This window comes from Thamnophis elegans, chromosome 2 (assembly GCF_009769535.1).
Source record: "Thamnophis elegans isolate rThaEle1 chromosome 2, rThaEle1.pri, whole genome shotgun sequence".
In the NCBI taxonomy this organism is placed as follows: domain Eukaryota; kingdom Metazoa; phylum Chordata; class Lepidosauria; order Squamata; family Colubridae; genus Thamnophis; species Thamnophis elegans.
In genome coordinates this window covers 149,742,476-149,767,922 of record NC_045542.1, presented here as the reverse complement: position 1 = coordinate 149,767,922, position 25,447 = coordinate 149,742,476, and the positions used below count along the sequence as shown (strand labels likewise).

Below are 25,447 nucleotides of genomic sequence, written 5' to 3'. Positions count from 1 at the left end.
TTAGAAGAAAAAGGAAAGAAGGCAAATGAGCGGAACAGGTGAGAAAAAAGTTGGATCAAGAAGCAGGAGAAAGGCAGGACAGAGTCCACACATCTTGGAAGTTACTGAGGTCAAGAAATACTGATATAAGGCAAGCTTCTAGGGGTGACCCATCTAGCCAAAAATACTCCCATCTAGTATTTGGGGGCAAAGAGTAAATGTGTCTTATGTTCTTCCACTTAGCCACACTAACTAAATGGCCTCCCTATATTTGATGCTTGCTACCACTTAAACAACACAATGGCAGTCTGCAACAAGATGGCAAGTCGTGTATTATTAAGTGAACCTGAAGCAAATATTTGGAAGGGTAAGGACCTATCCTATCATGCATTGCCTCTTTGCACATACCGAAACATTTGAACGTCCTTCATATTTCTTTTGGAGCAGACATATCCCCAACACATCTATCTCTATACCTCTTCCCTAAACAAATTTAAATCCTTAAGAGCTTACATGGCACCTTCCCTCCTTCTGATTTAATAGAATTGCTTTTTTGAGCAGCAATTAAGTGGTGTAACTTTATAGCAGCTAATTTGAATGAGATGGGATCGAGTTTCCTTTTTAATGCATCGTGCTCTATATCGGGGGGGGGGGGGGGTGTCAGCAACCTGCGGCTCTGGAGCTGCATGTGGCTTTCATCCCTCTGCTGTGGCTCCATTGCCTGTAAGCTCCACTTTCAGTTAGGGCAGGTACAGGAAAAAGGATGCCACGCTAGGAGAGATGGACTTCCTGTCAGCTCCAGAATTAAATGCAGGGCATCCAGTTAGGACTTTTGTGGGTCTTAAGGTTGATGACCACTGCCCTACATTAAAATTCATTCTTAAAACATGCATGTACCTTTATGGTCCAAAACCGACACCATCCCCAAAAAGGCCTTTAGCTTCTCTGCCTTCATTGTCAAGGCAAGTCTCGAATGTTATTTAGGACATTTTGCAAATAGGACACTTCTTTGGAACATGGATGGAATTGCAATCAAAAGAAGAGAGGTTAGCAACGTTCAATCAATACTTCAGCTAAGATTAGGAGTAAGATTAAAGCTAAAAGTCTGGACAAATGCCCACTTTAGGGAGCAAAACAGTACTTTTGAGGCTGGTCTATTACTTTTATTTTTGGCAAGTCATGAAGCTGTGTGATAAACATCCTTAGATTTAGTCAGAGATTTGAAACACGTCAACCCCGAGTGGGCTAAGCTGGGTGGGGTGGACAGATGGGACATGAACACTGATGAAGGGGGGAAAAGAGCCAAATCCAACCCACACAATTTTTCCATTGCAGATACAGAGGGACGAATGCCTTTACGGCAAAGCCAGGAATATGAAAGGAGCAGTTGGCAGAACAAGGAAAGTGGTTCCACTTTTAAAGATATCTGCTTTCCCCTAAACAAGTCTGCTCCAAACTGCCTACTTCCTTGTTGTAACTGGAGGCCCTTAAAGCTGCAATTTCATTTGTTCGCAACAGATAAATTGAAGGTTGGGGAATAATAAATACAATAAGAATTATAGGCAAGGAAGGAACTGCATCTTTTCCCTGTGTCTCACACAGCCTCCTCTGACCCGATTTTACTGGGTACCTGCCATGACTAAAGAAGTACTACACGTAAAAGCCAAACCAACTTTAAACCCCTATTAATAGGCTGCCCTGAAAGAAAAGTCTGAGAAGAGAGCGGACAGGTTAGGTTTTGAAGAAGAAGGAGAAGGAAACAGAGGGTGGAGGTACAATTTTTTTTATTTTCTATTTTGTGAAAACGTATTGAAACAGGAGTCGAAAGGGCACGAGATTTAACCTCAGGCTTCTTCCTCCGCCTCTTCTCCAAAATCCTCCTCTTCCTCAGCTGTGGCATCCTGGTATTGTTGATATTCAGAGACAAGGTCATTCATGTTGCTCTCCGCTTCCGTGAACTCCATCTCGTCCATGCCCTCGCCTGTGTACCAATGCAGGAAAGCTTTACGGCGGAACATGGCTGTGAATTGCTCGGAGATGCGCTTGAAGAGCTCCTGGATGGCCGTGCTGTTGCCGATGAAGGTGACCGCCATTTTCAAGCCACGGGGAGGAATGTCGCACACGGCCGTCTTGACGTTGTTGGGGATCCATTCCACGAAGTAGCTGCTGTTCTTATTCTGCACGTTCAGCATCTGTTCGTCCACCTCCTTCATGGACATGCGGCCTCGGAAGACGGCGGCCACTGTTAGGTAGCGTCCATGGCGGGGGTCGCAGGCTGCCATCATGTTCTTGGCGTCGAAAACTTGCTGCGTTAACTCGGGGACGGTGAGGGCCCGGTATTGTTGGCTGCCGCGGCTGGTCAAGGGAGCGAATCCAGGCATGAAAAAGTGGAGCCGAGGGAAAGGAACCATGTTTACAGCAAGCTTGCGGAGATCGGCATTCAGCTGTCCGGGAAAGCGGAGGCAGGTCGTTACACCACTCATGGTGGCGGAGACCAGGTGGTTAAGATCCCCGTAGGTTGGAGTGGTCAGCTTGAGGGTGCGGAAACAGATGTCGTAGAGGGCTTCGTTGTCGATGCAGTAGGTCTCATCTGTGTTCTCCACCAGCTGGTGGACGGAGAGGGTAGCATTGTAAGGCTCCACCACGGTATCCGAGACCTTCGGAGAAGGTACCACGCTGAAGGTATTCATGATACGGTCAGGGTACTCTTCACGGATCTTGCTGATCAGTAAGGTGCCCATTCCAGAACCGGTTCCACCCCCGAGAGAGTGGGTCAGCTGGAATCCTTGCAGGCAGTCACAACTCTCGGCTTCCTTCCTCACAACATCTAGGACTGAATCCACCAGCTCGGCACCTTCTGTATAATGACCTTTGGCCCAGTTATTACCAGCTCCACTCTGGCCTGAAAGGTGCAGAAGATGGGGAATAAATCATTAAATTGGGTTAGGAAGCCACTTTGACTTCTAGTTACAGTACTTCTACTTTCCTGGCCTTTTCCCATCAGATTTATATATTCTTCAAACCTACCATAGAAGCAACCTTCAAACCCTTCATATTCATGACAGAAACTTCCTAACAGTGAGGACAATTAACCAGTGGAACAGCTTACCTTCAGAAATTCTGGGCACTCCATCACTGGAGGTTCTTAAAAGGAGTAGACCGCAACTTAATTAAAATAGTATAGGTTTTCCTGCTTGAGCAGGGTACTGGACTAGAAGCTCTCCAAGGTCCCTTCCAGCTCAACTCTACTCTCTTCTCTTCTATATTCTCTTCTCTTCTAACATCTTGTATGAATCCAATTTCTGAGATCCTAGGGATACAGCCCATTTAAAATAGGGAAAACCTTTCTACCATATTTTTTGGAGTATAAGACGCACCGGAGTATCAGACACACCAAGGTTTTGAAGAGGCAAATTAAAAAAAGTGTTTGCACTCTGCAAACCTCCCAAAAACGGCCCATTTTTTTCAAAAAAGGGGGCATGGATAGCCTTTAGGAGGCTTATAGTTCTCCTGGGGGCTGGGGCAAAATTGAGCAAAAAACGGCCCATTGTTTGCTCATTTCTACCTTCCCCAGCCCCCAGGAGCACTCTGAAAGCCTCCTAAAATCTATGTATGGCCATTTTGGTGAAGGGGGCGGGGTTTCAGGAGGCCAAAACTGATGTATTCAAGTGTATAAGACGCACCAGATTTTCAGCCTCTTTTTTGAGGGAAAAAGGTTTGTCTTATACTCCAAAAATATAGTATATCTATCAAGCTTCTTAATTGCCCATCTTTCTCTTAAAGGTGCTCTGGGCGGTGACAATGCACCATTTCTTTGGTTTATTATACCAGACTCGCCCACTGCAGACTGTAAGCCATGGTTTGATGTCTTAGCATGATGTGCAGTTGGTTCAATCAAGTAGGCCTAAGCAAGTATGGCTTAGTGTGATCTATGAACCCAGTTTTCACTCAGAAAGAGCCAGTCAACACTCTTCCAATCCTTGCTGCAAGTCAAGACATTTTTGACAGGCCACGTTTCAAGACGGATTTAGAACCTGGGAACGTATTGACATAGATCTCAATCTTTTAAATCTGAAGCCAGTTGCTCCAGGGCTGAGGGATCTCCAGCTGCAGCACTGAGCCGAGACACTGAATCACCATGAGGTTCAATGCAATATATGAGGGCCTTAGTTATGTAATGTCAAGTCCACCATTGTGCTTCATGGTATCCTGCCATTACGCATGAGGGGGAGGGGTGATGTGCTTGGATTTTTCTGCTTGTATTTGTACGAGCCGTGGTGGCGCAGTAGTTAGAGTGCAATAGTGCAGGCTACTTCTGCCGGCTGCCTGCAATTTAGCACTTTGAATCTCACCAGACTAAAGGTTGACTCAACCTTCCATCCTTCCGAGGTAGGTAAAATGAGGATCCAGATTGTTGGGGGCCATAGGCTGACTCTGTAAACCACTTAGAAAGGGCTGTAAAACACTGTGAAGTGGGTATATAAATCTAAGTGCTATTGCTGCTGTTCGCTTTGGAATTAGGGAGGGGTCTTCGGAGATGGGATGGACCAGTTAAGATTCATTACAATCCTCTCTTGAGTGTCCTTCAAATGTCTCAGATTGCAATTCTATTTATACCCAAGCCGTAAAAATGACAGCCTAGCACATCTGGAGGGCATCAGCAGTTTAGGTATCAATGAACTGCGACAGTCCCCTGAAAATTGGTTGGGCTTCAATTCCCACAATCCTTTTTGTGCCAGCTCAGGAATTCTGGGGGTTGAAGTTCACACAGCAGAGATCTAAAACCTGGAAGGCAAAACCGAACATTCCAGAAGAAATAGCTATTCCAGCTTCTTCTGAAATTGCTTATCTTTTCTTGCCCCTCCCATCGTGTCCATGCTCTGCAAAGGCTTCTCTTCCTCCTTCCTAAATTATCAACATTCCCAAATTTGACGAAAGACATTGGTTGTTCAAACCTAGCCTAGTCCTCCTATATTTTCCTCCATCAAATGTAGTTACAAGTGGTTCCACCACAAATGTGCGCACAACAAAAGCGCGCCTGACTAAACCGTGGTGTCTAAAGCGCGGTGACAAAACCGCGCGATGAATTAGCGACTAATTAGCCCTAAAGCGCGCCGACAAAAGCGCGCCGACAGAAGTGCGTTGTAACGTAACCCTCAACCTAACCCCAAACCTAACTGTAAATCTTACCTTAAATGAAATCGCGCTTCTGTCGGCGCGCTGTTGTCGGCGCGCTTTTGAAATCGCGGTTTTAGCGCCGCGGTGTTGTCGGCGCGCTTATGACGTTCGCGCTTTTGACGGGTCACGGTTACAAGTAACAAAGGATGCAGGGAATGAGGTAGATTCTTACCAAATACAAAGTTATCTGGTCGAAATATCTGTCCAAAAGGTCCAGAACGCACAGAGTCCATAGTTCCTGGCTCCAAATCAACCAAGATGGCACGAGGCACATATTTGCCACCTAGACAAAGAAACAAAAAACAGGTGTAACAAAAAGTCTATGGCAGTAACAAACTCAGTGTCATGCCTGCAAGCCATCTTTTCTTTTGGACTTCAGGCCTGCCACACTTTCTATTTTCTATTGTGGGAAAATGGGAGGGAGGATTATATGGAGTTGGGTGATATGTAGCCATAATAACATTCTTCTTAGAAAGCCAAGGTCATCTTTGTCTTTGCACCTGGCTGGAAGGAATCTGTTTTTGTGGCAGTGGAAGATTGGACCATGTGATGAACTTGTGGGTGGGGGCAGGATCTTGAACTTTCAACTGGGTGAGGAAAACCTGGAAGTTTTCAGATTTGGATTTTCCCAGATGTGCCAACGTAGCTCTTTTCATCAATTGGAACTTTGAGCAAACTTTTGCTCTGACTGATTTAATTTTGGATGCTATTTGGAACCCTGACATCATGTTTTCTCTGATGAAAAATCAAATTACAGTTGAGTTCTAGCTATCAAGTAGCTTGCTTTTGCCCAGTTGTTAAGATTTCAGGAGAGGCTGAGCGTTGGTAAGGCAGTCAAAGAATTAAAGGAGATTAGGCATTCCTTAACTATATAGCAAGGGGCCTCCAAACTTGGCAACTTTGTGGAATTCAACTCCCAGAATTCCCCAGTCAGCACAATATGGCTGGCTAAGGAATTTTGGGAGTTGAAGTCCACAAGCTTTAAAGTTGCCACGTTTGGAGATCCTTGATATATAGGATGGGTGGAAGTGAACACAGAATGGGTATCAAAGGTACAAAAAAGAGGGTGAGGGGAAAAAAGTGGCATTTCAATATGGTATTACAAATATTACAAAATAGTCAACTTTCCAATACTTGTTGGCGTGTACCTTTCTCAATCCAATTTATTAGGCTGTTTTTGTAGAGTAACATTATGTTTAATCCTGAGCCAGGCTTTTTCATTTAATACAAGTAGTCCTCAAATTACAACCATAATGGAGCCTGCCCATTATGATCACAGGTTTCACAACTAGTTTTATGCCACATAATGGACCCAATTTTACATTTTTTTTGCAGGAGTTGTTAAGTGAATATGGCAGTCATAAAGCAAATTCCATGGTCATTAAGCAAATCCATGGATTGCTATGGAGGAGTGGTTTTGCCAAAAATCGGAAGTACCAATTTTCAGAAAACTGTCGTAAAATGCAATCACATGACCATGAGATGCTGCAAAGTCTCAAATGCAGCTGTGTTGCCAAATGCAGTGGTCACCACCTGAAAAGGGAGTTTTGGTTCTGGGTCATAAGTCCCCTTTTTGGGGTCGGTCATAAGTTAAGTGTTAAGAAATAACGCTTAGAAGCTTACTTTTACGTTCACATTAATGAATATTGAGATTCTTAGCAAACTTGGACTATAACTTCCCACCCATATACTTATTTCTATGTTCCTCTCACATTAAATTTTAATGTACAAGAATGTAACAGAAAGAATGATTCTAGAGGAAACAATGAAATTCAACAAGGGTTCATATTTATTTGTTGGAAAACATTTGGGTCAAATCATGCCAGTACAGTGAGGGAGGAGGAAGAGGAGAGGAAGGCTTACCAGTGGCCTCATTGTAGTAAACACTGATGCGATCCAGTTGTAGATCACTGTCACCATGGTAGGTTCCAGTTGGGTCAATTCCATGTTCATCACTGATCACTTCCCAGAACTTCCAAGGATAAATAAAAAGAGAAAAATTTGGGTTAGGATGGTGGTGGTGGTGGGGAAGCTGTATTTACAAAAGAAAGTATGATCTTTCACCCACTTCCCTTTTCCAGGGTATATGCCAATTTTCCATTCTTAGACTAAGAGACATACATTAGACTAAGAGACATACATTCTTAGAACAATCTGCCAAGAAATTTATCTGCCCAACACTGCGAGACTTAAAAAGTCCCCAAGTTTCCATATCTTAAGAGAACCTCTCGACACTTTATACTTCCCGTGCTACTAGCCAATTTGGAAGCTGCTTTATACAGGGCCCAAACATTTTGGACGCAGAACAAGGAAGCTGTGAAGAGATGCTATACATGTTTTCCATTCGGAAGACCCCTTTAAATGCTTGGTGTCTATCTCCAGTATGAAAGAAGGAAGGAAGTTCACAAAATCTCTACCCTAACTAGAAATCACCACTCTTCCCTAATCTGGTGCCCAGCTGTGATGGGATGGATCTCCAGCCAGCACCCCCTATTGGTAGATAATTCTGAGGATGATAAACCATCTGGAAAACAACAGACCATCAAAATGAGGAAAGGAACCCCAAAGAGAGGCCTTCTCAGAGGACAGGGCGGGAGAAAATACAAGGATCTCTGGCACAAAATCATATTTTTGCATAGACCTAAAAAACAGAGACATCACCCTGCCAACAAAAGTGTGTGTAGTCAAGGCTATGGTTTTCCCAGTTGCAATGTATGGCTGTGAAAGTTGGACCATAAGAAAGGTTGAGCGCCAAAGAATGGAGGCCTTTGAACTCTGGTGCTGGAGAAGACTCCTGCGATTCCCTTGGACTGCAAGGCGATCAAAGCGGTCGGTCCTAGAGGAGATCAACCCTGACTGCTCTTTAGAAGGCCAGATCCTGAAGATGAAACTCAAATACTTTGGCCACCTAATGAGAAGGAAGGACTCACTGGAGAAGAGCCTTATGCTGGGAATGATTGAGGGCAAAAGGAGGATGAGGAGGCAGAGGATGAGGTGGCTGGATGGAGTCACCGAAGCAGCTTAAATGGGACTCCAGGGGATGGTAGAGGACAGGAAGGCTTGGAGGAATGTTGTCCATGGGATTGCGATGGATTGGACACGACTTCACAACTAACAATAAATTGGCTGCACGCAGCACCTTTGAGTCAAAAGCTCTCCGTCTTCAATGGCAAGATGAGTGAAATGAGTGAAGATATGGTTAGAATTCATTGCTGTTCCCTTTACAGTTCCAAGCTGGAATCTGGGCATCGTTAAGTAGACTTCAGGGCTCTGCTCCCATCCAGGCTTGGACATGCAATTACAGGGAAAACAACACGAATGCAAGTGAGAAGGATTAATTGTTTATTTTAAAAGGCCCAACCATCCTAAGGCACCAATGATCTTCACGTTAATCACAGTCCTCTTTTTAAAAGAAGCAACAAAACGTCCCTTCTCAAAGGACCGAGGGGCTGAGTAAGCAGCTGTAATGGCCATATACAAGCTCTGCTTTGTTCTGCTGAAGGCCAGGCTTCATAAAGTAGCTCTTAGCTGCAGTGTAAATCGTGTCTGTTGGCTTTTCTCTTCCCCCATCCATCCATCTTATAGGTGCGGACTACATCTCCCATCATCCCATCTTTAGAAAACAACTGTTCCTTGCTTATTCATCAGAGGGCTTCTGCCACCTACTAGAAGATCTGATGGACCTGCCAGAATTCTTAGCCTTCAGTTTGAAAGGGTCTCTTATCACTTATCTCCTTATGAAGTATATGAGCTGAGGAATGGGTCCTTTAAAAATGTCTTTGAAGACTGTCCTTTAGTGAAAAAAGACTTCACTAAATTAGCTTACAACTTGTTTTAATGGATTCCATTTGTTCTGCTTTGGTTTTAACGGGAAAAAAAATTCTTCCAATCTTAAGGAGAATTTCTCAATAGTTTGCATCTCGGCTTATGATTTAGCTCCCAGAAATACCCAGATTGGAAGAGTCTTTGGGTGATGCTAGAAAGGAAAATGTGGGATTCTGAGGGCAGAAAATAGTTGCCTATTCACAAAATGGCTGCCATTTATATGGTGATCCGTGACAAAATAATATAAACTGGTGGTTCTAGTGCAGGGGTGTCAAACTTGATTTCATTGAGGGCCACATCAGGGTTGTGTTTGACCTGGGGGGGGGGGTGCATGGCCAGCATGACATCAACTCGTGTTGGGAGGCAACTGTGGTGGCCCCCAGATCTCTGCCAGCGAAAACAGGCTTCCAAGGTCAGTTTTCGCTGGCAGAGGCACTGCAGGCTGGTCCTTCACTGTTTCCAGGTGGCCCCACAAGCCAGATCTAAGCACCACGCAGGCCGGATCTGTTCCCTGGGCCTTGAGTTTTGACACCACTGTTCTAGTGTTTGGATCACATCTTCATCCATTCTAAGCTTAGCCTCGCCCCATCTCCTTTCTTGGGGGAGAGGTCAGGTGTCTTAGGAGTTATGACGGCTAACCTCTGTCATTGCGTGCCAAAACCCCACCCCCATAATGCAATGCACATGTGCCCCCCACTGCGCATGCGTGCCTGACCCCCCTGTGCTCCCCCCATGCCTGCACTCTGCCTCCCCTCCCCCAATTTTAGGCTTCCAGGTTGATGCAGGCCCAAAATGGGGTGCAGGGGGGGCACCGTGCGATCCCCAAAAATGCAATACGAACACCTCCCATGCATGCACCCTTCCCCCGCACATGAGTGTATATGTCCCCCATGTCCATGTGCGCAGATGCAGAAAAACAAGCTGGCCAGCGGGACACATACGTGGGGTGGAGCTCAGCTGGGGTAACAGCTGGTGCCCGCAGAGAGGGCTCTGCGTGCCATAGGTTCACCATCTATAGGAGCTAGATGATAAGACATCTGACCTTATTTCCTAAGGATATCTCTGGGGCATACATGGAACCCAGAGGCATTCTAAGGGACACTAAATAAAGGTATTGCCCATACTCTTTTTCTGGTTATGATGGACAAGGTCTTCGTGGATGTCAGGTTGGGGAATACTAGCCTAAGAACAATCCTAAGAGATGACATATTTCAGGGGAGGGATGGTCTCTTAGAGCAGACGGCCCATCAATTGAAATCTTCTCCCCTTCAGAAACTGAGCAAGATTTTAAGGTTGTATGAGCTCTGCTCAACAGTCCAGGATTCCAACTCTTTCTGTCCTTGGCTTAAACAGGTTTTACTGCTTATTAAAATAAATCAATATCCCAAACCTTTGACTATTTACAGCACTCACATGCAATATTTCAGTCCATTAACCCAACTACAGCAATAAAACTAAATTGACTAACCATCCATCATAATGGGAGGTATGTTTCCGTATCCTTAGGAACACGTGTTACAAGCCAGCGAGTTATTATCAATTTAATGCATAGCTAGTTATTCATTTAACATGTTTGGCTCAGTATGTAGTGCAAGCCCAGCTCCAGTTTTTATTAAACCCAACTGACCTAACATGTACCAGGATATGCTAAATTAGAAAGATTACAAGACTGAATCCATATAAAGGTAATCCTCGACTTACAACAGTTTATTTAGTGATGATTCAAAGTGAAAACAGCACTGAAAAGTAACCAACTCTTTTTCACACATATGACCATTGCAGCATCTCCATGGTCATGTGATCAAAATTCAGGTGCTTGACAACTGACTCATATTTATGATGGTTACAGAGTCCCTGTGTCCTTTGGATGAACAAAGTCAATGGGAAAGCCACATTCATTTAACAACTGTGGCAAGAAAGGTTGTAAAATGGGGCAAAATTCACTTAACAAATGTCTCGCTTAACAGAAATGTTGGGCTCCATTGTGGTCGTAAGACAAGGACTTCCTGTACAACTGCTTCGTTCTGCATTAGGATATTAAGGTTCCTGACTCATCTTCATGTATGGCAAATAGCTTCTACTCTCTTCCCCATTTGAGGGAAGTCATTGTAGCTACTCAAAAGTAGCAGAGAAAAAGTAGAATCATTCCTGGGGAGATGAAAGGCAAATGGAAGATTTTTCACTATTTCACTTCAAGCCAGCTTTTAAAAATGGACCAGGATACTTAACAAAAAAATCTAGAATTTGATCCAAGCAGGCATCTGCTGACTTGTAGGAGCTGAAATTCAGTACATTCGGGGAGGGAAAACAGATTGGGGAAATTACTCTACAAGACTTGGAATTTACCACACGTCTGTATGCCTGCTTTGACAGAATAGGGGATAATTAAAGAACTAAAAACATCCATTTCCAATTTAGTGTCTCTCTATTGGCTGGAAATTATAATTATAGTAGGCAGAGAAAATAGTCTTAATATTCCAATTTCCCCGAAAAGCCTAGGGAGAATTTAATTCTGCAACAATTCAACATCAATTGCAAAGCTGAGTAGGTGACAAAAATGCTAACAATACAGAGGCAGCTTCTAAGCACTGGACTATTTTCCAATGCTACAATCAAATTGTAGGTTATTGCAACTCCTTTGTATTAAAGTGTTACGTATTTGTGTGCTATTTCCTATACTCTATTCATAGATCAACTCCTGGATTAAAGGCCATCTCATACTTCTCCTAAGTGTCCTGTCTTATCTATTTAAAGATGAGTCACCTCATCTAAGCTGGCTCTATTGGGGCAAAGTGTGGAGTGTAGAGCAAGAATTGGCAATGACACATTAGCTAAACAATCAGCCACGCTAGTTATAGGATCCTTGGTGCTCCTTGAGCTCGGTTGTTTTCTTGTAGATGTTTCACTACCCAACTACGAAAAGATGGTGTTACCTAGTGCCTGCTTGTGTATAAAGCCCAGATTCCCTCATTTCTAAATTTTCTTTTAAAAGGTAACGTTTTATCCCAGAGTAGCAGTTAAAAGTTGCAGAGCTTGTCAGCGGGAAAGCTGACAGTTGGGTTCGAGACCCCACAACAGAATGAGTTTCCATTCCTGCCCCAGCTCCTGCTCACCTAGCAGCTCAAAAGCATGCAAATGCGAGTAGATAAATAGGTACCATTTCAGTGGGAAGGTAACAGTGTGCCATTTTGGTGTATAGCCAGGTGAGTCACATGACCATGGAAAATGTCTTCAGGCAATGCTGGTTCCCACGGCCAAGAAACTGAGATAAGCACCATGCCCAAGAGTCAGTCAGACACAACTGGACAGGCAAACTTTAAATGATGAACAGTGACTTTTTCCTTTTGGATCCAATTGCTTTAGTGTTACCTAAAAGAAAATTTATGGGACACGGTGGCTCAGGGGCTAAGATGCTGAGCTTGTTGATCAGAAAGGTTGGCAGTTCTGCAGTTCAAATCCCTAGCGCCGTATAACAGTGAACTCCCACTACTTGTCCCAGCTTCTGCCATTCTAGCAGTTCAAAAACACGTTAAAAATGCAAGTAGATAAATAGGGACCACCTTTGGTGGGAAGGTAACAGCGTTCCATGTGCCTTCGATTTAGTCATGCCGGCCACATGAAAACGGAGATGTCATTGGACAGCACTGGCTTTGAAACAGAGATGAGCACCGCCCCCTGGAGTTGGGAACGACTAGACATATGTGTGAGGGGAACTCAGAAGGAAGCAGGGGGCCTTCTCTAAATCCTCAGTAGGATCCGTTTCAAGATGCAGAAAAACAACCTCTTTTTCACTCTCCAGGCGGTGACGAAAAGTGGTGAAGAAAAGAAACATTCCAAGCATTTTTTGAAAACTAGTAATGGTTGATTTAAAGGGCACTGGGCCCCATGAACAGCCTCCATTCATCCCTGCCCTTTTGTCCCTCAAAGGAACAAAGACTTGGAAGGAAAGAAGCAATTTCTGGAGGGATTGTTTTTGCTCCTTGCAGTATCTGTAAGGCAAAACTTGCTTAATAATGTCCAGCGGAAGATGCAGTCTTTGAGATGTTGAAACCTTCTTACAGGGTTCATGCAAACTTTAACTTAACCTTGCAAAACAACATGGCTAACATGTTTTAGCCAGTAATTGTTTACCTGTGTAAAAATCTAGCTCCTTACCGGAGTATAAGACACACCAAAGTTTTGAAGAGGCAATTTTTAAAAAAAAAAAAGTTTTTGCATTCTGCAGACTTTCCAAAAACAGCCTGTTTTTCACAAACAGGCCCATTTTTTGTAAAACAAAAGGAGGGGCATGCATAGCCTTTAGGAGGCTTGTAGAGTGCTCCTGGGGGTTGGGGGGGGCAAAAACGAGCAAAAAAGACCCAATTTTCGTGAAAACAGGCCCATTTTTTGTCAAAAAGGGGGCATGCACAGCCTTTAGGAGGGTTATAGAGTGCTCCTGGGGCCTGGGGGGCAAAAACGAGCAAAGACCAGCCCATTTTTCGCTCATTTTTCCCCACCCCAGCACCCAGGAGCACCCTATAACCCAGCCATCTTTGCAAAGGTGGCAAGGTTTTGGGAGGCTAAAAAATGCTATATTCAGTCTATAAGATGCACCCTGATTTTTATCCTTTTGGGGGAGGTGCATCTTATACTCCGAAAAATACGGTTGTTCATAGCATGTCTTCTGACTCCAACCCACTTTCTCCACTTTCAATATAAAAGTTCCTCCTTATAAGAGCAGACACAAAGGTGCACAATCCTCTTTAGGGCAGGGGACTCCAACATCGGCAACTTTTAAGATTTGTGGACTTCAACATGGCTGAGGAATTCTGGGAATTGAAGTTGAAAATTGAAATTGGAATCCTGTCTTAGGGTTTATAGACAATTTGGAACGTTCAGACCAGCACTGATTGATACTTTCTCAAAATGCCTGCCATGTTGTGTCTATTCAAAAATGGCTGCCATAGCAAGCATCTTTGTCCCAAAATGCCCATTGATTAGAAGGCAAACAGGTGGATTTGTTCCCCAGAACCCTTAAGAGATATTCTTCACTTTTTTTTTTGCATTTCTGCGCAGGCAGATGCATTCCTATTCATAATGTTTGCATTCTACTGTTGCCATCCAACGTTTTTAGTTTCTATAAATGTCCTTGGGATAATGTTATATGTCAAAACTCTTCTTGAAAATAAAGTTGCCAAGAAACACTTGGTTTGCAACCAATTATTTTTCATTAAAAGAATCCAGAGTAAAAAATGCAGAACTAGAGAGGAGGAGGGAGGAGACGAGGAAACATGTAGGTCCCAGCAGAAAGATTTATCCGCACTATCATGTTCTCAGATATATCTTGCTCTCTGGGCTGAAATGCCTGTTCCTCAAATAAATTGCTCAGTCCTTCTCTGAAATTACTTCATCCATGAAGCCAAACAGTAAAAGAGGAGGGAAGCATTTAAGCAAATCCAGAAACCTTTGAACCACAGATTGCACAGGAATGGCTCAGTAAGCAAATCAGTGGACAAGTAAAAGCTGAAAAAAACCCTATTAAACGACACAGCAGATCCAATGTGTTTCCTCCCCGCCCACAAATTCTATGGAAGTCTCATAACCAAAAATCCTCCTTTTAGAGATCCCCCAACCCAATGTTTTTCAGATAAATGAGACTTTCAATTCCCCAAATTCGGGAATTTGTCAATCCCCAAATGCCAGGCTAATATAAAAGCTGCACTGATCTGTTCAGGAAAATATAAGAAGCGATTCAAATGCAGCTCTAACCTCCCCTGTCTTCTCCCTCTTTATGTGAGGATTAATAAAACCAACCTACCACACAAAGTTTTTAAAGAATAAGAAAGTAAACTCTCCTTCAATCTAAGTTGACTCTTGGCCATTTCATGAATATGCCCATGTAATTTTGTGGCTGACAATATAGAAATTACTTTTTACAGGCAGTCCTTGACTCATGACCATCTATTTAAGGCCTGTTCGAAGTTATGACGGCATCGAGAAGTGACTTAAAACTGGTCCTCGCACTTAGGACCATTGCAGCATCCATGCAGTCATATGATCAAAATTCAGGCATTTGCCAATATATTTATGGTGGTTGTAGCGTCCTGAGTTCACCTGTGACTTTTCTCAGGATTCCTGACAAGCAAAGTCAACTGAGGTAGCAAGATTTGCTTAACAACCATACAATATTTTAAAATGACCATAGCACAAGTTCATAAAATTAGGTGCCACTCACTTCAAGAGCCATGGTAGCGCAGTGGTTAGAATGCAATATTGCAGGCTAACTCTGCCCACTGCTAGCAGTTTGATTCTGACTAACTATAGGTTGACTCAGCCTTCCATGGTCAATAAAATGAGGACTTGATTGTTAGGGGCAATTTACTGACACTATAAACCACTTAGAGGGCTGTAAAAGCGCTATGGAGCAGGGTTTTTTTTAAAAAAACTTTCTTATCTACTTAACAGGCCAGGAACTTGATGGAGGCTTATTATTCATATACTCACCCAGTCTAGCCCTCATTATATTCCAAAAAGCAAGGTTAGATTCTTGAGATAATACAGGCAAGGGACAATCTAATCCCTTTTCTTTGCATATGTCTTCCAAATACCTTATACCCACGTCATCTCTAGAGTAATGTCACATTGGTTAATAGTTAACATAAATTACCAATGTGTATACACCATTATTCCCATTAGAATTCAATTATCATGTGTGAGTTATAACTTAATTTTCATCCATTCTTCCAATCCAGAAAACTTCATCTTAGAGATTCGCAAGCCCTCTGAGGCAAAGGGGCAGAGGAAGACAAAGGGGAAAGACAATGATCAGAAAATTGTCTTCTTTCCACAAAAATTTGGGAATCCAAAGTATAAAGTATTTTAGAATGGTAGTTTAAGAGAAATGACAGAAGAGTATGGGTATGCCTGGACTTACCATCATAATAGAGCCCAAAATTTCCATTGCTAAAGCAAGACACTTGTTAAATTTTGAGTTTTGCCCCATCTTACATTTCTTGCCAGTTAAGTGAATCACACGATTGTTGTAATGCGGTTGTTAAGTAAACCTGGCTTCCCAGTTGACTTTGCTTGACAGAAGAGAAGCTCTCCAAAGTTGATTATTATATGATCAACTGGGACACTGCAACCATCCTAAGTATAGGGCAATTTCCAAGTCACAGGGATGCTGCCATTGGTTGTTTAGGTGTAAAAAATGGTCCTAGGCCACTTTTTTTCAGTGTCCTTGTAACTTCAAATGGTCACTAAACCAATGGTTATAAGTAGAGGACTACCTGTAAATCACACAGGTGCTGTTGGGTTGGGAAGATTAACAGTGAATTAGCAATATTTGCAGAGCTTCTGGTTGCCCAGTTCTGGTTAGGATCATGGAATTTACTTTATTATTTATTTACACATATTCCTCAATTTATGACTGGTTATTTACAAGTAGTCCTCGACTTACAACCACAAACGTGACTGGAAATTCATGAGAATCGGATCATAAGTTGAGGCACCCATGACCGGACCACAATATTACAACCCTTTTTTATAACAGTTGTTAAGTGAAATCAGATAGTTAGTTATAAGTCTGAATCCATTCTCCTGAATGGGCGTTTTTTGACAGAAACCGTCAAAAAAAATCACAAATTGTCACGGGACAGGGGATTCTGCAACCATTTGTGAAAGTGAATTGGTTGCCAGATGCTCAAAATGCAGCCATGTGACTGCCAGGGATATGTGACATTTCCCGAAAGCTGGAAGTACATTATAGGCCATAAAGCACCTTTTCTGAGGAATTTCTAACTGTGAATGGTCTTTACATTATATACCCCTCAAGCAGACTTTTTGTCTCAAAACGGAGTGCTTGAGATAATGCAAAATGCTCCCCTTTGCAAAACCTAGCCCTTAGCATAGCCCTGAGCCACACTTCGTAAATAAAATTTGGAAAATTTGTGTGCTCATCCATTAGTGATTCCTTTAAAACCGCCTCACATTTTCCTGGGACAATGTGACAGACTTTGCTACAAATTCTGGGAAATGATGCAGTTGCTTTAAAGAGCTGCACAAAGGAGCTGGACTCATAGCCCACTCCCTTTATTCCAAAACACCCTTTTTGGAATCCAATCCAAGGCATCGCACAGCCTGGCACAATAACTTTCTTTCATTGACAGTGTTGCTAAGGGAGCAGACAATTGGAGACGGTTACAATACGATGAATAAGGCTAGTAGTGACTGGCTACTATGCAGACAGTAATTCAAGGCAGTATTCAGTATGGGAAGTGCAAAATTCATGGATCCAAATAAGGAATATACCAGAGAAGTTATATTTTTTTTACCTTCAAAACACAAAAGATGTGCATTTTGATGGTTTTTAGAAGTAAATATCCCCAACCAGGAGTGATTTACTGTCCAAAACCACTTATCTTCTCCCAAAATGGTACAGTTCAAGAAGAAGTTAGGAAAACACTGCAGGTCCAGAATGTTCCTATCTTGGATCAATGAATTCTGCATTTCCTTAACATTCAGGGATTTTAAATCATAGGCTTTCCGTATTTTTCAGAGTACAATATGCACTGGAGTATAAGATGCACCAAGATTTTGACGAGGCAAATTTTTACAAAAAGGTTTTTGAACTCTTCAGACCTTTCAAAAACAGGCCAGTTTTTCATCAAAAAACGGCATGAATAGCCTTTAGGAGGCTTGTAGAGTGCTCCTGGAGGCTGGGCAAAATTGAGCAAAAAAAAAAATGACCCATTTTTCATTCATTTCTGCCCTCCCCAGCCCCCAGGAGCACTAAAAGCCTCCTAAAGGCTATGCGGTGGGGTTTCGGGAGGCAAAAATTGCTGTATTCAGTGTATAACATGCACCCATTTTGAGATTTGCCATGCTCTACCAGTTGAAGCATTAGGAAGATAACCACAGTATCTCCACCATTGCTTTAAAGAGGTAGTGACAGGATCCATTGTTAAAATTCTGAAATCAGTAAAAACTTCTTCATTGCGACCCTTATCATAATCATCCTACTTGAACATCTTTGAAGATGTGTGGACTTCAATTCCCAGGCTGGGGAATTCTGGGAGTTGAAGTCCACATGTTTTAAAGATGCCACATTTGAGGAACACTATCACAACCATCTCGTCAAATTAATTCACTGCAGAATGAAGCTTTCCATTGATGATTATAGATTGAAACCCACCAATTTGGGTTAGGATGAAGGTAGTTTTTTAAAATTTCTTGGAAAAACTAGAGTGAATGACTGGACTATCGTTCCTACTTAATGAGAGATTGGAACCTGAATCTCCCCATTTCTAGCCCCAGCATTTAATTTACATTATTTCAACTTCACACTGGCTCTCATAACCACCATCAATTTTTAAGAAGTTCATTCAAGATGCTCAGAATCCTATGAATAACATCTCCTTTGCTTTCCTAAAATTTCCAGTTCTGTGTGTGGATAGTCAAATAACTTAACAGAATAACAGAGTTGGAAGGGACCTTGGAGGTCTTCTAGTCCAACCCACTGCTCAAGCAGGAGACCCTATACTATTCCAGACAAGTGGTAGCCCAATCTCTTTTTAAAAGCTTCCAGTGATGGGAGGAGGCAAGCCATTCCACTCGTTAACTGTTCTCACTGTTAGGAAATTTCTCCTTAGTTCTAGGTTGTTTCTGGGGGTAGCAGAATCAATAGCTCTTTTATAGTATCCAGCTTCTAGCATAATAAGCTTGCCACTGACTAGCAACTAATGAGGGGGTGTGGCCCACTGACTGCATATATATAATTTAATATATATAAATAAATAAATATATATACATATACATATTAAGGATTATAATGAAATATAACTTCCATTCATTAGAATACTTATAACATTTTACTCATGTATATTTATGTATGAATATATGCCCTTGTAGACATTTCTTTCTTTCTGTAGTTTTATGTTAGGTTTATTCCCCCGCTTTCTCTATATCATTCTGTAAAGGTTTGTTTGTATTCAATTAATGATTTTTTTTAAAAAAAAGTTTCTATTTCTTGTATGCAGATTTTAAAAATCTTCGTTCAGTCATAAGAGCTTTAGTTAGGAAGAAGTATGTGTGTTGTAGTTTTAGAAGCAATTTTGCCTTCATAGGGATATCTCCCCCTCCCCAAAGCAGATAATAATGGTACCATTTATTATAAGAAATGCAAGAGATATAATCCTAAAATAGTAAGGTTCCTTCGTAGTTTGTGACCAAAGACAGCTGACAAACCACAGAACAAAACTGTTGTACTCTGTGCCTAAGAGGATTTCTTCCAATGGGCTTGTTCTTCCCAATGTAAATCACTTTGTCTTCAATTTCAGGTGTTTTTATAGGCACTATTTGGGGGGGGGGAAACCTTGGCTCCCAGGCTCTCCTATTTGCTGGCCAAACACACCCAAGGCACTGCAGATACATAAATTTTTAAATACACTAGTGGGGAGGAAGGTGGGGAATTGGGTCTAGCCCCACCCTGATTGCAGATCTAATGGGGGGGTGCATGCAGACAGATACTGGACCAAAAAGCCAATGCACACCATTGGAATGTGCATGGAGATTCCAAAGCTACGAATTTTAGAATTCCAGTGAGAAGATATTGTTCTAAAGGATCATGAGTGGAGATTCTTTCTTTCTTGGAAAAAGAAATGATGCTGCTCTTTATCTAATAGAGAAAGCCTGCAGCTCAGTTAGTGGAATCTGCTTTTAATTCATCAGGTGCCAACAAAAAGCTGCAGACACACCCTCACGCATGCCGAAGTGGATGCGTATACCGCAAGGTAGGTCATGTAGAGGTGATCAGGGTGGGGCAGCTGGGAAGGAGCAGATACTGGATTAGCACCAGATGGATCTTGGAATACATCTTAAAGGCTACAACAGCCTTCCAGGAACAATGCAGCATTTTGGAAAATGAATAATGATCCCTGGTATTGATTTTTCTTTCTCCCCGCCCCCGAACATCAAATGCACCATAGAAGAGTTTACCAGAAAGAGAACAAAGCATACAGGTCCAGAAACCAATTTTCTCATGGTATCGCTATCATTTACCACAAACACAGTGCAGGTGCTGAATTATTTTTACTACTCCTAAATCCCCTATTCCATAATGTCTAAAATTATATAGCATGATCTAGGTCAGGAAAAAAAGGGGGAGGACAGGGAAAATAAAAGGATGAGTTATGCGTACAGGAGGACAATTTCTTGTGAGAAGAATTTCCAAGATAGGAAAGCTAATTTTAACTTCAGTCCTAAGAATATCTTTAATCTTTTGATGCAAGTAGCACAATGGAGAAAAAACTGACTACCATCACAATGGATATCAAAAGATATATACACACACACACAGTACAGTATATATACTATACTATATAATTATAGTATAGAATATTATATACTATACTACTTGGTACAATGTCCTAATTTTAGGGGGGGGGGCTTAACAAGTGGCAGAAAACCAGCTTCACTAAGGATGTGGGGTAGAGCATAACCAAGAAGATTCTGAATTGTTGCAACACACAACTGTTACAAGTGACTTTCTCTGAAGGCCTGGCTGAGCATCCTTCGTGCCTTTCAACATGGATGTAGAGCAGTTGAAGGGACCTTTAGAGGTCTTGCAGTCCAACCCCCTTGGCTCAGGCAGGCAATTGGAATTTCTCACACATCCAGAGAGATTTAAGAAAGCAAGGATTTTTTTTTAGAGATAGGGTGTGTTTTTTTAAGTTTTTATGCTGCTTCAGAAGCCCATTGATGAGACATCCCATGTCCCAAACCCAGAAAGATGGAGGGAGTCTACCCTGGGAGGTTGGGGAAAATGGTGGGTGGGCACTGACAATCTGCCATTGTCTCTTAGCTCTGATCTCCCAGTCTTTTTAAGCCTGCTAAGCTGAAATACAACTAAAGGGTTTCTTCATCCCTCGGGTTCATCCCCACTTTTTAAGATGACCTATTTTATTCCTTTCTACAGCCTTAAACAAGGGAGAGCTGGAAGATCCCAACAAGCTTTGTGAGGGAGGCTTTTCTGATCGTCGGGATTTCCAGCCATTTGACTGACTGCAGGTGACAGCAGGCTGGCAGGCTCACAAAAATAACTCATCCCCCCACCCACCCACCCCAAAAAGGAGAATGCGTGTTTAGTAAAAGAGATCTGGCACATTACAATTACAGCTCTCCTGCGAAATCTCCACTTCCAGCCACGTTTGCTGTTGCTGCTAGAAAACGCCTCGCTGACATCTCCGCCCCCCCCAACGGGGCGTTGTTCCCCCCTCCCTTTCTGCTTTCTGAGACCCACCCGGCCATTACAGCGGCCATTACACGCGCCCACAAAACCCCGTGTCTGCAGCTGCTGCAGGCGGCAAGACCGAGCTGGAAGGAGAGCTGAGACGGACAGAGAGACAGGGAGAGGGTGGAGGGAGGAAAGAAGGGAAGGAAGGAGGGAAAGAGTGAATGGAGGAGGGAGGGAGGGAGACTCGAGCGCGCCCGGCGGCCATGTGCTTCCCCCGACTGCAGACAAAGACGGCTGGAAATGGTGGGCGGGTTATTAAAAAAAAGGGTGGGGGACCGAAGATTTGGCGCCAGTAATGGCATCCGTTCTGCAGCAGAGGAAGTCGGTTTAAAAAAATTAAAAATGAACCCATTGCACTGATCGGACTTTGCAAGCCAGCTTTCCTCAACTTGGCGCCCCCCCCCATACTCTGGACTCCAGCTCCCATCATCCACACACACATTCTCAAGCATGCTTGCGTATAAGGGGAGGACGAGGGAGGAAGCTCAAGACGACTGAAAACTCGTTACAACGGGTTTTTTTTTACGCTAGGAGGATTTCCCTTTCTAAGCAACTTTTTTCCCCCTTTTGTAACATTTCAATCCTCGGAGTTGCAACAAAATTACTGGAGGCCGTGGTTGGTTTTTTTCTTTCTCCTGGCTTAATCCAAGGTTATTTATACTAAGAGGTGGTGCTCCGGCGGTTTGGCGTGAAGCAGGGTTTCATTTCAAGCCAGGATCTAATGTCAAATAGGGACGTAGAGGTCACGGAGCCTCTCGACACTCGAGTCCCTTTTCTAAATTTAAAAAAGGGGGGGGGGGATTTCCCCGAATTTAAATGCTCTTTTATTAAATCCTAACAAAAATAGTGTCTTGGTAGGAGAAAATATTCGAACTGAATTCCGGATCCTCCTTTTTTATGTTTGTGGAGATTTTGGAAGGCCGTTTTATCGATGGAAATAAAACGATTGCTTTTTAAAGGCCTTTCAAAACATACCCGGGGAGGGGAGGGCTAAATTTTAAAACGGGAAGAGCGCTTCGTGAGACTTACTCCCGAGTAAGCCTACCCGGGGTTTTCCTTGCACGCCTGCAATGCCAACCATGCTTACTATGGAAAGGGATTCAATTTAGTCTCCTAGGGAGCCGCGCCTCTGGCCGAAAGCCCCTTTTAGATTTTTTGCCTCGATATCATCTCTAACGGATCAGGAAATCGGGGTGGGGATGATTAAAAAAAAAGAGGGGGGGGGATCGACCGCGTGGACACGGACGATCTCAGGGAACGTAATCAGTTCAAAAAAAAAAAACCAAGTCGGGGAAAAAAAACAATACGGCGTCGTTGGATTTAGGCGGGGGGGGGAACTCTGTGTTGCGAATCCTCCCATCTTTTTTTTTCCTCCTCCGGCTGAGTTCAATTTCAAGACTGCGTGACCCACTTCGCATTCTATATCCTAGATATATATATATAGGTTGGCTTCACACACACATAGCCGCCCTTCCCATCCCGGCGCTAAAAAAAAAAAAAACCCAGCACGGCTTTTGTTCTCTTTTTGTCACTTGATTCGGATATCTTTCGAAATTGCACTTCCTTTCCTCAGCCGCTTTGGGCGCTAGAATTTACAGGCTTCGACGGATTATAGCTGACGGGCATTTGACTCCCCTTCTCCTCTCCCCTCCCTCCCCAGCATGAGTGGGGTCCACAGCAGACCTCTGCCATTAAGGATCTTCTAATCCCACTCATTTCTAAATCGCAGGATAAAAGGGAAGGACGAACAAAGACCAGGGCGCCTCCTTTTAGGAGGAGAATTAACAAAGTGGTTTTAACGGGGGGGGGGAGGGAAGAGGGAGCCCATTACCCCAATCTTTTCCCCTCCGATAAATGGTTTTAATCTAGAGGCCATTTATATAATCTTTATATACAGTATGTATATAAATTTGCACCGATTTCACCGGGTTTGATAAGCGATCGCACCGGGCGTCTTTGCAACGGCGATCGGACAAAAGGTTCCCTCCCGCAGCCCTTAATTTCAAATTTTAAGGCGGCCACGTGTTTCGCCGCGGGAGCACTTCCGTTTTGCCACCGTGGCAATGGATGAGAGGAGCGGCGTGGCGAAGCGTTTGGAGCCGTTCCACCTCCCGCTTATCTTTTTTCATCTTGACTATATTATAGATTTAACGCTGGGGGCCCCGTAGACGGGCGGGGGGGGAAGGAAGAGAAAATTTGCCAGCCTCACCTTTGCGCCAATCTGGTTACCGCATTGCCCAGCTTGAATGTGCACGATTTCCCTCATTTTGGCTTTTGCTTCTTAATGCCTCGCCCGCACTTCTGTTTTTAATAATAATAATAAAAGCCGGACGCCGCTGCTCCTTTAAGTATATATATAGAACGTTGCGGAGCTCAAGGTTCTCTTCTCCGAACGCGGCGGCAACAGCGAGACGTTCGGAGGAAAGTGGCTGGGTAGCCTGCGGAGAGCCAGACAAAGCTTTTATAAACTGGCGGTCGGCTCGAGCTCTGATTGGCCGAAAGGGATCAGGAGCGCGCGCTGATAGGGTGGGGAGGGGGGGGTCCAGGAAGAGCCACGTGGTTAGAAAAAGGAGGGGTGAAGGCAGAGTGGGGTGTGGTCGGTGACAGAGGAGGGAGTCGGGGAGAAAAATGCGATTTTTTTCTCTCTCTCTCTTTTTGTGGCGGTGATAAAGTGGGAAGGGGCGTTGGAAGGCTTGTCTAATGGACGAGAAAGCGGCACCGCGCTTCCCCTCCGCATTACAGTATTACGCCACGAGATCTTGTCCGCTTTTGTGCTGCGTTCAATGCGTGGTTCTTTTCTGTTTTAAAGAGTTTTCGGGCATATACATATACAAATACATATACATATACATATACATCCTCAAAATGCCTAACTAGCGAAATGCCCTTCTTTGTTGCTCATCCCTATCAGGAATGGGGTGGGGTCTTTCAGCGTTTGAAAACAGGGAGGGGGCAGAATATAGTTTGATGTGTGTGTCCCTCATCAAAATATTTATTTAGCCTGGCAAAATGCATTATTCCTTGGTACTAAGGGTTACCCTGAAAGATTAGGAGTTAACCTCTTGTATAATGATCTCATTCCTGGCTTTGTCTAATTTCTGGGTTCATGCTATTACCCGATCTTTTGTATTACTGCTGTAAAATTAGCCTTAATGCAGTAGTGTTGAGTACTAGAGCAGTCTAGTTTTCTACAGTGGTCCTAAGACCACCCACCCCTCCCCCAAAGATCCTCTCAGGGATTCTCCAAATCAAAAGTATTTGGCAGCCTATTTGAAAGAATAATATATTAAAACCCCATCAAATAATCCTGAGATGTGATCGTGAATGTGTCTGTGCTAATTTTATACAGTAAATATTTATAAATATCACCCTTACAGACAAAAGCTCTCTTATCCTGAGAAGGAGAGAAGAAAGGAGGGAAGGAAGGAGGGAATGTAGGAGAGAAGGAAGGAGGAAAGGAAGGAGAGAAGGAGGGAAGGGGAAGGAGGGAAGGAAGGGGAGTAGGAGAGAAGAAATGAGGGAAGGAAAGAGGGAGGGAGGGAAGAAGAAGTAGGACCTTTGTAAGATAAGATGGATCTATGGGATGTCAAAAAAGCAATCTTCAAGTATATTGTCAACAGTAGGGAAAAATGGTTACAAATACATATTATTAATAACAGTTATGAGATCATATAATTGTGAATGTATATATGAAATTGATAAAATAAAACAACAATTTTAAAAAAATAAAGGCAGCAGCTGGCATGGAAAAAAAAGCTCTCTTATCCATAATCTTTACAAATGGGCAAGAGCCCTGAGAGTAGAAAAAAAAAGTAAAAAAAAAAAAACTGGTTTTGGGCTGGCAGGATAATATTTAGCTAGCTGCCACTGATAGTGAACAATGAAATGTTTTATAGTCCTAATGTTAATTGTGCACTACATCCTGCTAATTGCATTAATTATTTTTGGAAATGTCATAGGTTTTTTTTTTTTTTTTGCATTAATGCATTGTATTTTCCTATGGACCCTTGAGGGCATATCTTGCTAAAGAAGAGACAATGTGTAAAAGAGATAATGCTGCTGACAATGAACCAGTAAATAGCATCATGGGGAAAAGATTGGGGTGGGATTTAATTAATACAGATTGAAGCTTATTTATGATTCCTCCCAAAAATAAGATCGAAAATGCAGTTGGGGAAAACTGCAGGAGGAGAG

At 43.0% G+C, this 25,447-nt stretch overlaps 2 protein-coding genes across 2 annotated transcripts in view; both read right to left on the bottom strand.

Moving 5' to 3' along the window:
* Positions 1-25,447, bottom strand: part of LOC116503304 (zinc-binding protein A33-like) — a 902,198-nt gene that overhangs the window by 430,986 nt on the left and 445,765 nt on the right. The window lies entirely within an intron of this gene.
* Positions 1,819-23,726, bottom strand: TUBB (tubulin beta class I). Its single transcript, XM_032209630.1, has 4 exons — positions 23,463-23,726; positions 7,021-7,129; positions 5,330-5,440; positions 1,819-2,881 (listed from the first exon to the last, which is right to left on the bottom strand). Exons 1-4 carry the CDS (start codon positions 23,517-23,519, stop codon positions 1,824-1,826), a joined length of 1,335 nt encoding a protein of 444 aa, XP_032065521.1. The 5' UTR covers positions 23,520-23,726; the 3' UTR covers positions 1,819-1,823.